Source organism: Lichenostomus cassidix, chromosome W, assembly GCF_008360975.1.
Source record: "Lichenostomus cassidix isolate B80296 chromosome W, HeHo_3.0, whole genome shotgun sequence".
Taxonomy (NCBI): domain Eukaryota; kingdom Metazoa; phylum Chordata; class Aves; order Passeriformes; family Meliphagidae; genus Lichenostomus; species Lichenostomus cassidix.
In genome coordinates this window covers 1,194,811-1,207,711 of record NC_139510.1, presented here as the reverse complement: position 1 = coordinate 1,207,711, position 12,901 = coordinate 1,194,811, and the positions used below count along the sequence as shown (strand labels likewise).

General features: G+C 39.6%; 1 protein-coding gene and 1 long non-coding RNA gene across 4 annotated transcripts in view; both read left to right on the top strand.

The window, feature by feature from the left end:
• LOC146425288 (uncharacterized) overlaps window positions 1-12,901 on the top strand; it is a 234,035-nt gene that overhangs the window by 183,057 nt on the left and 38,077 nt on the right. The gene's annotated exons all lie outside the window — the stretch shown is intronic.
• LOC146425289 (transcription factor RFX3-like) overlaps window positions 1-12,901 on the top strand; it is a 156,851-nt gene that overhangs the window by 135,902 nt on the left and 8,048 nt on the right. For all 3 annotated transcript variants that reach the window (XM_085041592.1, XM_085041590.1, XM_085041591.1), the window contains 4 exons: window positions 2,034-2,131; window positions 2,445-2,594; window positions 10,345-10,553; window positions 11,539-11,692. In XM_085041592.1, the coding sequence (XP_084897718.1) occupies window positions 2,034-2,131; window positions 2,445-2,594; window positions 10,345-10,553; window positions 11,539-11,692 (611 nt within the window). The remainder of the gene's footprint in view (window positions 1-2,033; window positions 2,132-2,444; window positions 2,595-10,344; window positions 10,554-11,538; window positions 11,693-12,901) is intronic.

Here is a 12,901-nt window from a genome sequence, read left to right as displayed (position 1 = left end):
TTCTCGTTTCTTGTTGCCCTGCGCCACTTGAGGGGAGGAGGTAGAAGACTTAGGAGTTAAGTTGTTCCTGGAAAGAAGTGAGGGCAGGAGGAAGTTTTTTAAAATTTGTTCTTATTTCTCATTATCCAACTCTGATTGGCAATAAATTCAATTAATTTCCCCAAACTGAGTCTGTTTTGTCTGTGACAGTAATTGCTGAGTGATCTCCCTTTCCTTATCTTGACCCATGATAATTTCTTCATATTTTTCTCCGCTGTTCTGTTGAAAAGGTAGTGATAGAGCAGCTTGGTGAGCACCTGGCAGTCAGATGCCTGTGGTCAAGCCACCACAAGACTTTATCTACTTTTTCCTTATGAGGTAGTCTGTATCAGATACCCACAACGTCATCTAACCTGGACCCTTAAGCTTTCAACTGGCTTATCATCCATCCCTAGGCAAAGCTCCATGCATTGCAGCTCCTCTTTCATATAGAGCACCTTCTTGGTTTGTTTTCCCTAAAGATTCTGTATCTATCCATTGCAGCACTCCAGGGAATCCTATAGTCATAGTTGCAGAAAGTCTAGTTGGAGGCCAGTAAATAGCAGTGTACCCCAGAGGTCAATACTGGGTCCAATACTGTTCAATGTTTTCATTAGTGATCTGGATGATGGGGCAGAGCATACCCTCAGCAAGTTTGCTGATGACGCAAAACTCTGAAGAGTGGCTGATACATCACAAGGTTGTGCTGCTATCCAGAGGAACCTTGACAAGATGGAGAAAGGGGCTGACAGGAACCTCATACAGTTCAACAAGGGGAAGTGCCAAGTCCTGCCCCTGGGGAGGAACAACCCCATCTGCCAGTACATGCCAAGGGGGCCAACCAGCTGGAAAGCAGCTTTGCAGAAAAGGAGCAGTGGGTCCTGGTGGACACCAAGTTGAACATGAGCCAGCAGTGTGCCCTTGCTGCAAAGAGGGCTAATGGTATCCTGGGCTGTATTAGACAAAGTGTTGCTAGTAGGTCCAGGTAGGTGATCCTTCTTTATTCAGCACCATTTGAGTGCTGTATACCTGGAGTCCTGTATCTAGTTCTGGTCTCCCCAGTACAAGAGTGACATGGATGTACTGGAAAGAGTCCAATGAGTACTGGAGAGAGGCCATGAATTGGCACTGCTTAACTGCCCTCAAGGTGAAAAAATTTCTCCTATCAAGTCAGGGCCCCTCTTTTTTCAGTTTATTGAGAAAGGAGTGGTCAAATAGATAACCCAAATCTATTTACACTTCAACCATCCTTATTTCTTTGATCTTTTGCCCCTTCCACCAGCATGGTGCCCGTCCAGGGCTGAAGGCTGATAACAATTCTGGCCTTGTGGATTCCCTTAATCTTATCAAGATAAAAGGGGGCAAAAGGAATCCTTTTGCAATTGAGCACAAGAAATCGCTAATAATATTAATGACTTATGAGAAGTAATTTGTATAACCACTCCTATCCTGGGGAATGTAATGAATATTCATGAATTTTACCTATAACACTGTGCCTTTGGAGGTACTGAGGTGTGCGTGTTTGGCGGAGAGAATTCCCCACACATCCGATGCATCGAATAAAGCAAATACCCACTTCTCTGACTTGGTCTCTAAAGTGTCTCCAGGCTCGATTGGGGTGAATCATTATGCCCAGTGTTTATCACCCTTCTGCCATGCATCATTGTGAAGAGGCTGAGTCCGTGTTCTTGATACCTTGTAGGTATTGAAAGGCTTCTATTAGGTCCCCCCTAAACTTTCTTTTTTTCAGGCTGAAAAACCTAGTTCCCTCAGCCTCTTCTCATAAGGTATGTGCTCCAGCTCCCTGACCATGTCAGTAGCCCTCTACTGAACTTGCTGCAGTTTATCAATATCCTTCTTGTATTGATAGGGATCCAAACTTAAACTGGATAAGTCTCTGAGCCAATAAATGCAGTAGTTCTCAATGTGGAATATTTAAATACTGAGGAGGCAAAGGGTTTCAAGAGAGGCACCTTGCCATCCTTTTCATTTTATTTTTCTTCTTTAATGTTTAGGTGCCTTGACTCAAGCCATTCGCAATTTTGCAAAAAGCCTTGAAGGTTGGCTTTCCAGTGCCATGAACAATATTCCACAGAGAATGATACAAAGCAAGGTAAACAAAGTTTACTGCAGTTTCCTTCACTTTCTGCAATTGTACACTAGATGTCATTCAAGATCTAAAAGTAGCAGCATTTTTACTTTTATGCTAAATGTCATATTTAGGTTGAACTTCAAACATGAAATATGGGATTGGAAATAACTATGTTTTGAAAAAAAATCATAGGAAAAACTGTATTTGTGCCATTATATCTGAATTGCAATATCTGAGGGCTCATAAATTAATACAGCAATTTTAGAATTAAAATAGACAAAACAGAAGATTGGTTGATAATACAATGTGTTAAGATAAATGGATTTCTTCATAGGTTGCCACTGTAAGTGCCTTTGCCCAGACTTTGAGAAGATACACGTCCCTCAATCACCTGGCTCAGGCAGCTCGGGCTGTGCTTCAGAACACTTCTCAGATCAACCAGATGCTCAGTGATCTAAACCGTGTGGATTTTGCCAATGTACAGGTACCTCTAGCTTTAAAACCCAGACTTTAAAAAAAAAAAAATATTTCCACCCTTTTTTCCTTTCTTTTGTATTATTTGTTCTTATTCTATCAAGAAAGCAAAGTGGGAACATTTTTCTGATCTATATATACAGTGATTCACTCAAAACTTTCCAGCTTCTGCTTTGGCCATAAGGAAAATAAAACCTCAGAAACATGATCTATTTCCATTTTCTCTGAAGGCTTCTTATCCTTCAGACCATGCCTTCTGCCAATTTTTATTTAATGCAGATGAAAGTGTAGACTACATGTGTTCTTAGAATGAACAGCATGAACAATGCCTGAAGATGAAATCTTGGATAGCATAGCTTCTGATCTTTCATTAAAAAATATTGATCATAGAGCACTATTTCTAGAACAGATGGTTTAACTATTTTTATTATGTTTATTTTTATTGTGTTTCATATTTTTATTTAAAATATTAGTATACTTTATAGTATATCATTAGTATACTTTCTTTAATTGTTTGTGTTTACATTTCCAACCTTTCCTAAATAAATGGTTAGAACTAGTTTCCAGTTATCTGTAAAACATCAATTTATTATTTTTTATTAGGTTTAGAAAAAGGTTTCCCTTTTATCTTTCTTCTCCTTAGAAGAAACAACATTTTTTTCTCCTGTTGCTCAACTAATTTACATGGCCCAGATTACTGGTAGTCATATATTTGTCTTCTTTCATGAACAAATATTTTAGCCCATTTTAACAGAAGTTCAGAAGTTCACTAGCACAGTTGAATTCTTTTTGTTTGTTGCAAAGATCCTTGAATAAATAACATTTAACACAATATATTGTATAATACTGTGTAAACTACCTAAGATTTAGTATGTAGCCAAATATATGGTGTATTAAAAATGGTTCTGTGGTGAGATATAGGGTCTATGAATGTTGAGATGTTAAATTGGCATGTGATAGCTAGAGTTTAGGAATATGGTTTTTATTAAATCAATATTGGTTTTCTCAAATTCCATTTAACAGAAGTATCCATATTGGTCTTATTAAAACTTTAAAATTTTATATAATCATATTCCATGATAATACTGTGAATTTCTCTTTATTGTGTATACATTGTGTTTGTCCAATTGTGTGCTATTTATATTACTAATTAGGCAATGTGTAATATATTGCAGACTGTGGATAAACACAGCAATCGTTCTTTGCCTATAAAAGAAAGCTCTTTTTAAGTGAGGTGATTAAAAAATGTCACAGTAAGTGTATTTGGTCTTACGTCCTTTGTCGTGGTTTAGGAATGGTATTCCCCAATTTAGTGTTCCCACTGAGACACCCCAGACCTGTCGGCGATTGAATTTGGGTCCTCAGCCTGGTTCATGCAAAGTCCCCTTTATTGTACAGAAAACATAATCTTTTATATCATAACTTAACGGTTACAAGAACTTTGGTTTCTAGGGTTACATGTTTTACTTTTGTTATGGGTTACTGATCACCTTTGTCCTGCTATCAGTCTCGGCCCCTGCCAGGGGCGATTCAGCTTATCTCTCTTAATGTCTCACTGGTAACAAAAGACCTCGATAGCTGCTGGATTTCGAAGCTTCCACCCTGAACTCCCACACAGACCATGCGCCACTCTCCCCCTCCCCCTGTGTCAGGATGGAGAGGAGAATTGGAGGTACAAAAGGTAAAAATCATAGGTTGAGATAAGAACAATTTACTAGAAACAGCGATGAGATAAGAAAACAAACAGTAACAGCAACAATATTAATAACAAAAGTGTATAAGAGAGGTGAGCGATTCACATGGAAATGTATATCACTACACCAAATGGAGCCCAATACTCGACTGCACCATGCTCCCCCGACCTAGAAGGGACCCCTTTCCCCATTCCTGGAAAATTACATGAGATAGTATAGAATAACTTCCAGGTCCTAGCCATACCCCCCTCTTGGCTACTGCAAAAATTAACCCTGTCCTGGCCAGAACCAGGACATCATCCACCCCTACACCTTCCAACTATATACAAATATATATATATATGCACATATATACACAAGCGTAGGTATCATTGCCATAGTCAATGACCATCCCTCCAAGATGTCTATTGAGTTTATTTAGTCCATGACTGTGGATTTTATCCATCCTAGATGTCTTCCAGGGCAGAAGGGCTGGTGTGCTGTCGGCTGGTTGCAAGCTGCATCAGGAGCTCGTGACTGGTGTATCTGGAGCAGTCCATCCTCATTGTCCATGGTAGTTATGACATACAGTGGCAGTGTCATTCAGCAACCAGTATTATACAATTCAACATTATAGACTGTTCTCACCCAAAAATCAAATCTCATTGAGGTACAACTTGCCTTGATCCACCTTATCCTTCAATAACTTCTGCAACTTGCCGTGTAGGACTCCATATGTCAGCTTTCTATTTTCAATTGATCCCTACAATATGGCAGGAACTGTCAGTTAAGAGAGTGCATTGCTTTTCATTTTCTGGTAGCTGATTATATGGTGGGGCCTCCTCAGCATGTGTCACCTTCTCCGCCTCCTCCTCTGACAGTCCAAAATTTTTGCCTTCAGGCCAGTTAGTATAAAACTAAAGAACTACTAGTAGATTACAGCATAACATAAAACAGTGCACGATATCAAGGTACCTATATTAAAGGTAGCAAAAGAAATACTATTGATTAGGAGTCTAATGCAACTTGCCACTGAAATGACAATAATATTGACAGATTCCTTCACTTAAATCCCTGGGGAGTAACTGCGAAGTAGGCATCCCTATTTAGGGGAGAAGCTCCCCACATTTCCAGGGAAATATATAGAAGATTTCTGCTTTGTGAAAGTTTGGTGTGGCTTTATAGTCATAAAGTGAGGTGTCTGTTGGTTAGAAATCCAGCTTATCTTCCAGATCTTGCTTCAGCAGTAAGATATGTATTGGCAGTTCAGAGATGCCAGACCAATGTTAACCTCATGGCACCAAAATAACTCACTACAAGAAAGCTTGTCCTGTTTGAGTTATCTCACTGGTTAACAAACAACAGATAAGTTCTTGTGGGGGGGGGTGAGATGCCCTGCTACACCACAGCAGCTATCCCAAAAGCCCAACAGATGCCCTTTTGGGCCCTTGAAATACCCTCTCCTGAGGTACTCTATGCCAAGGATACACAGGGCCTCTGGGCCAGTCACCATGGGGTGTTTTTGCCATTCATTCCCTATCAGGGTCACTTCAGTTTCCAGTACAGTCAGCTGTTGGGATCCCCTGTCACCTCAGAAATAGAGATGGATTCTGCTTCCACTTATCTTGATGGCATCAGGGTACATTGTGCACCAGTGACAACTAAAGCCTGATACTCTTATGGGTCTGATGTGCCAGGCCATGGGATCCACACAGTCCAATAGATCTGATTGTCCCTTTCTTCCACTTGGCTGAGGGCATTACCCCTTTAGTCATAGAATCACAGAATGTTAAGAGTTTGAAATGGACTTCAAAAGTTCATCTAGTCCCAACTCTCCTGCCATAGGCAGGGACACCAGACACTAGACCACATTGCTCAAGACCTTATTGAACCTGGCCTTGAACACTGCCAGGGATGCGGCATCCACAGCTTCTCTGGGCAACCTGTTCCAGTGCCTCACCACCCTCACAGTAAAGAATTTCTCTCTTATGTCTAACCTAAATTTCCCCTCTTTCAATTTGTACCCATTACTCCTTGTCTTATGACTACAGTTCCTGATGAACAGTCCTTCTCCAGCTTCCCTGTAGGTCCCCTTCAGATACTGGAAGGTTGCTATGATATGAGGTCTCCACGCAACTTTCTCTTCTCCAGGCTGAATAGCCCCAACTTTCTCAGCCTGTCTTTTTAGGGGAGGTATTCCAGTCCTCTTATAAATTTTGTGGCCCTCCTCTGCACTTGTTCCAACAGTTCCATGTCCTTCTTATGTTGGGGACACCAGAACTGTACTCAGGACTCCAGATGGGGTCTTACCAGAGCTGAGATTCACCTTGGACCTGCTGCCAATGCTCCTTTTGATGCAACAGGACACAGTTGGCTTTCTGGGCTGCGAGCACTTACTGCTGCCTCATGTTGAATTTTTCTTCAACCATCACCCCCAAGTCTTTCTCTGCAGGGCTGCTTTCAATCACTTCTCATCCCAACCTGTCAGTGTGTCTGGGATTGCTGCAACCCAAGTGTAGGACTTTGCACTTTGCTTTGTTGAACTTCATGAGGTTTGCATCAGCCCACTTCTCAAGCCTGTCAAGGTCCCTCTGGATGCCATCCCTTCCCTCCAGCCTGTCAACTGCACCACACAGTTTGGTGTCATCAGCGAATTTGCTGAGGCTGCACTCAATCCCACTCTCCATGTTGCCGACAAAGATGTTGAACAGTATTGGCCCCAGTACTGACCCCTGAGGGACACCACTGGTCACTAGTCTCCACGGGGACAATGAGCTGTTGACCACAACACTCTGCATGCAGCCATCCAACCAATTCTTTATCCACCAAGTGGTCCATCCATCAAATCCATGTCTCTCCAATTTGAAGCGTCTTGTCCGCGATGAAAAATGAATTCTGTTCAGTGCAAGCACAGCCGATTTTATTCCAGGCAACACTGCCTTTTATAATGGCATACAAAGAACCAGCAATCAGTTTCGCAACCCCTTTTCTCCCCAGCAACACAGTGTCCTGCATGCAATGTCCTTGTCCAACATCCTGTTACGTACTAGTAGCCAGGTGTGCAGGTTAAACTGTTCCGTTCTTATCAAGGCCTCAGTTCCTTGCTTCCTCTGCATGTTTATCTCTCCCAAGGCTTAACATTCACCAAGGCCAAAAATCACTGTTGCTATCCAGACTGCCAGGGGGCTAATTCCCCCACAGTGTCTCTCCAAATAGTACTGGTCATAGTACTCATTCCTCACTTCTTATAATTATGATCAACTTGAGGTTCTTTCAAGAGAATCAGAAATAACATCAGCCCTTCTATTCTGTCTGTGGAGTTGCCCACTGGAAACTGGAGCAACATTTATTCTTGAAGAAATTCCTATGGTGGTTGTTCTTCCTTTCAATTCATGTACACGTGGTCCTAGGGCAGAGGTGGGTTTTCCATCCCACTTCCTCATATCCTCTCGGTGATCATGAAGGTAAAACCACAGGATACTTCAAGGTGTGTTCCCTCTCTCAAACCGGGTGGTGCTTGTTCCTAATAGCAGAGATTCTTGTCTGTACTGGCAGGGCATGGGACATTTCCTCTTCAAATTGCTGGTTGTCCTTAGACAGTGTTTCTACAGCCGAGATGCAGGCCTGTATGGGGGAAGACAGACTACCAGAGGTAACGCCTGAGGTAAGGACAGGAGAGCAGCACTGAATACATATTCCTAATGACCCTCATTGCCCTTGATGTTATCCTGTCATAAACTGATAGTACAGCCACAAAGCTATGCTGATCCCTCTCCCTGCTCTGAAAAAGATCAAGAAGAGCACATACGGGAATATATACAGGGTTAGCGACAACACCCACATTAAAGATAAAGCAACATTGTGACCAGTGGCTCTGTACCAGTACAGCAAATGTTTAAATCAAATTTGTTTCTAACCTTTTCTGGGCAGGTTTGTTTTTATCTCAAGCCTTCATGTTGTGGGCACCAAATAAGGCTCTTGTGATTTTGAAATGGTATTCCCCAGTTTAGTGCTCCCACTGAAAGACCTGAGACTATGTGCCACTCACTCACTATTCCCCCTCCCCCTGCGATGGGCTGGAGACTAGAATTTGAGGCACAAAAATGTAAAGATCACAGGTTGAGATAAGAACAATTTACTAAAAACCAGCAATGAGATAAGAAAACAAACAGTAACAGCAATAATATTAATAACAGTGTATAAGATAGGTGAACAATTCACATGCAATTGCTCACCATGTGGTACCTGGTGCTGGCCAACTGCACATTCCGGCAAACCAGAAAGACACTACTGCCCTCTTTTGCTTATTAATGTGATTAGCAAAGGGATCAGAACAAAACAATGACTTATTTAGAGATAAACTTATTTATTGCATGGATGATAAGCAAATAACAGAAATAAGCTACATGGATAATAAGCAGATAACAGAAATAAGCATAGAAAGGCAATGCATCAAATCATTCCTACAGACTACAGCTAGTGATTAAAAGATACATCACCAATTACCCTAATACACTACCATCATCCTGGTCCATACTTCAGCTGAGGAGCCCTGTTGCAGCAAAGGACCAGAGAAACCCTCCTGGTATGTGGGAAATCCTATGCAGTGCATCTACTCATAGGTTAGGCTTCTGATCCTGCTACAAAGGGGTTTCACTTTTATATTGTTGTCACCAAATCTGCGGGGAAAAAAATACAAAAACCTTCTAACAACATTTTAATGTTAGAGAGTCAAGGCATTACTTTATTATCTGGCCAGGATGTTGTTCTGGCCAGGATGTACCACAGAAATCATCTCATCTACACATAGCCCGGGTGTGCAGAGAGAATCATTCAATGATACACATTTTTACCCGATTCTTCAGATACTTTATACAGTAAAAATACATAGGAAAGCATTGGGTCAGTGTTCATTGGTCTAAAGTTGAGCAAACTCCCAGTATTCAGTTTCCTATTGGATCGGAATCTCTTCGCTTCTGATGCTAATTAGATTCTTCATTCTTCAGTTTTTCTTAGTCTTTTTTTCTGGGCCAGGATGTCTTCAGCCCTGCTGGAGGTGGTCTGGGGTAGCTGTGATATCCATCATGTCTTCTTGATAACCACAAGGTCCTGGCGAATGTTCTGTTAATAGTCTTTATCTTTCTGGTTATCTTCGGGGTCACTCCCAATCTGTTGGTATGCTGAGTTCACCAGACCTCATCTGGTGGAGCAATGCCCTGGAAGAAACCTAAAATTCCTTTTCCCAGGGTAAAGATAAACAAAACCTTTGACTAAAGTTATACAAAATTTTTAACCTGATATATTTTCTAACATTGTTACTTGTATAAAGGTATGTGACCAGATGTTTATTTTGGAACTTTGTGGTCTGGCATACCCGTCCGCCGGCCAGGCACCTGGGCATGTCAAGCACAAAGCCCCTGTTTTCCTAAAATTGCATATGTTGTTTTGAAAAGGTACATATGTTGTTTTCAAAAGGTACATATGTTTGAAAATTCACACACTGGTCAACTTTAGTTCAGGCTCCACATAGGGCCTACCCCATTGCCCCCTGTGCATGGTGTGAGGTGGTATAGAATAACCACAGGGTGCTGGCCTTAACCCATCTGGCTGCTGCAAAAATTAACCCTGTCCTGGCCGGAACCAGGACACTCCTTCAAAGCAATAGTGACCATGGTACTTTGGTTTCTTTGTTCCTCTTTAGATTCTACTGCCTCAACTTCCATTTGCCTGTCCTTTCCACTCCTTGTTCCTGTAGTCTCAAGTCTGACAATTCCTGAAATTTTTACTAGAAAAATCATGAATGAGGGAAGTTGAAAATTCTTTAATGGAAATTAATATGGAACATTGCAATGTATTTGTGGATTTTCATTGTATTTTTGTGTGTGTGTGTGCTTTATTTGATGCCCATTTTTGTACTTTGGATTCCTCCTCTCATTTTCTTCCAACAAAATTGAGAGAGACATGAAGATAAAAATACTCATTAGATTGTCTAATATGTATATTTCATCCTTTTATTTTAGTTGTTCAATCTTTAAGAATAATTTACATTTTGTGTTTTGCTTTCATATTTGCCATGTGTTATAACAGGAACAGGCTTCCTGGGTGTGTCAGTGTGATGACAATATGGTTCAAAGACTAGAAACAGATTTCAAGATGACTCTTCAGCAGCAGAGCACTCTGGAGCAGTGGGCTGCCTGGCTTGATAATGTAATGGTGCAAGCATTGAAACCATATGAAGGAAGACCCAGCTTTCCTAAAGCAGCACGGCAATTTCTTTTAAAATGGTCTTTCTATAGGTAGTCTTCTATATTATTTTTGCTATTATTTGCTCCATTGTATGCTATAATAATGTTGAAAAAAGTAATATCGGACAATTGTTCCCCAAAAATGTAGAGCTTTCCCCCCATCCGCCAAAAGATCAGTGTTCTTAACGTTAAACACAGTGCTATGTGCAACTCAGCAGCGGATGAAATTATCCTTGTATATTGTTTTAAAGGCCTTGTACAAGTGTAATGAGGTTATAATTTTATCCTGATTTGGAAACATGCTATGAAACATTTTGGGTTGAATAACTATACAATTTTAAAGCCAATGTTTTAATATTAGTTATTAAAATACCATGGGTTCTATTTTTATTATGTAGGGACAAAAAATTATTTTTAATGTGTAAAAAGAACAAGACAAATGTTCCATATCATCTGCTACTGTATCAGTTATCATAGTAAAGCTACTTTTTTTTCACAACTATACATAATAGCATCTACTTTCTGAGAGTATCATATGGATGTTTTCATCCACACTCTGCATTTTTCTACTATAAGATATACACAAACTTATCTAAATTTTACAAGTTTAAAAATCATACCAATTAAAACCTTTGAACTAGGAATGGGAGCACAACAGACACAATATTTTGAAAGATGACTTTGTTTAAATAATTTTAATAAAATTTTCTTGTTTAAAATTTTAACAAAGACCTTCCTTTTGCTTAGTTCAGTTTTTACATGTGCCCACATATTGGTAATTGAGCATACACAAAAACAAAACCAGTCCCACCTTTTCGAAAATTTAGCTTCTAGTTATATAATGTGTTCTTTAACCATGCTTTCAAAAAAGGGGAAAGACAATTATTTGTCTTTCCCAGACATTTCTTTCTGAAGACACCATAAATCAGATGTTTTTGAATAGCATTACTTTATTATTCTTGAAGTGTATATTCCATATGAATAAATTAAAGAATTGTGATATTTATTTCATATTTTTCCCCCCATATTTAAATAGCTCAATGGTGATTCGAGATTTAACCTTACGCAGTGCTGCTAGCTTTGGGTCTTTTCATCTGATCCGCTTGCTTTATGATGAGTACATGTTTTACTTAGTCGAGCATCGTGTTGCTCAGGCAACAGGAGAAACACCTATCGCAGTTATGGGAGAGGTAAGATAACACACAAGACAATGAATTGGTGAATTTAGCGATAAATTTGGATATGCATCTTCAGGGTTTTTTAACATTTACATGGACCTATGGGATATTTTTTTAATAATAATTGTAATTTGTTGTAGACTGAGATGCAAATAAATTGGCATCTTCAAAATTGGGTTATATACCTTTATTCACATTTCACACAAATGAAATGAAAGTAGCACAGGAGAACTTGCAGGAGTGGGACATGGCATAATTTCTGAAGTTTTTCTCAGACCTCTTTTTTTTAGTAGCTCACCTAACCATTAATTTTGTGTAAGTTGCTTAAGAATTCACATTATCATAGGAGTTATCATCAAGGAATTATACACTTAAAGTTCTAGAAAATGGATGTGGACATACAATAGATAATTCACCAGACTGAAGCTTGATGTTTTTATACTTGGTGATATTTATATCATGTTTAATCTTACTGATAAGTTGTAAGTTACATTGCATGACTTGATATATCATTCACTCCTCAGGATATATTAAAAAGTATAAATAAATATTATAAAAATATGTACATTTTCATAGAGATTGGAAGTCTTGGCTTAATTTGTAGTTTGATTGATATGATGTAAAAAAAAAATTACTTTCTGATGAGATACTTGAACTCTGCCTTTACATTTATAGCAAAGTATTGCAAAAGTGTAGTATTGCTACATTCTTGTTTTCTTGACATAGTATATGTCAAATGTAATGTTTGTGGTGTACTGCGGGACTTCCTATAATGTTTTGGTAAACTTAAGACAGATATTATCTTAGAAAGAAAACATGCAATCTAAAGTTTTGAGAGATGAGAGTGGAACAGGGAAGTTGTAAACATTCAATAAATGCATGGCTTCTTGTGTTTCTCTGCATTTACTGACTATTGAAATAAAATGGTAAAGGCTAAGGCTAGTTTGACGAACATTTGAAGCCATTATGAACTGTCTTTGCAGCTGAGAAAAGCACTGTTTCCTCCTCTCCCATCTCCTTAGATTTGTAGATTGACGCTGGCACAAGTACTCAGACAGTCCTGTGGTTAACTGGATCAGAGAATGAATCCTGTCCAAAATAATCCCTTGGGCTATTTTTCTTTGGGTTAGTTCTGTCATGTGGTTCTTTGCATGGCCATGTGGAAGACTTAAGGTGAAAGGATGGGTATGGGAAGGTGAAGAGGGAGCATATGTGAGGGAA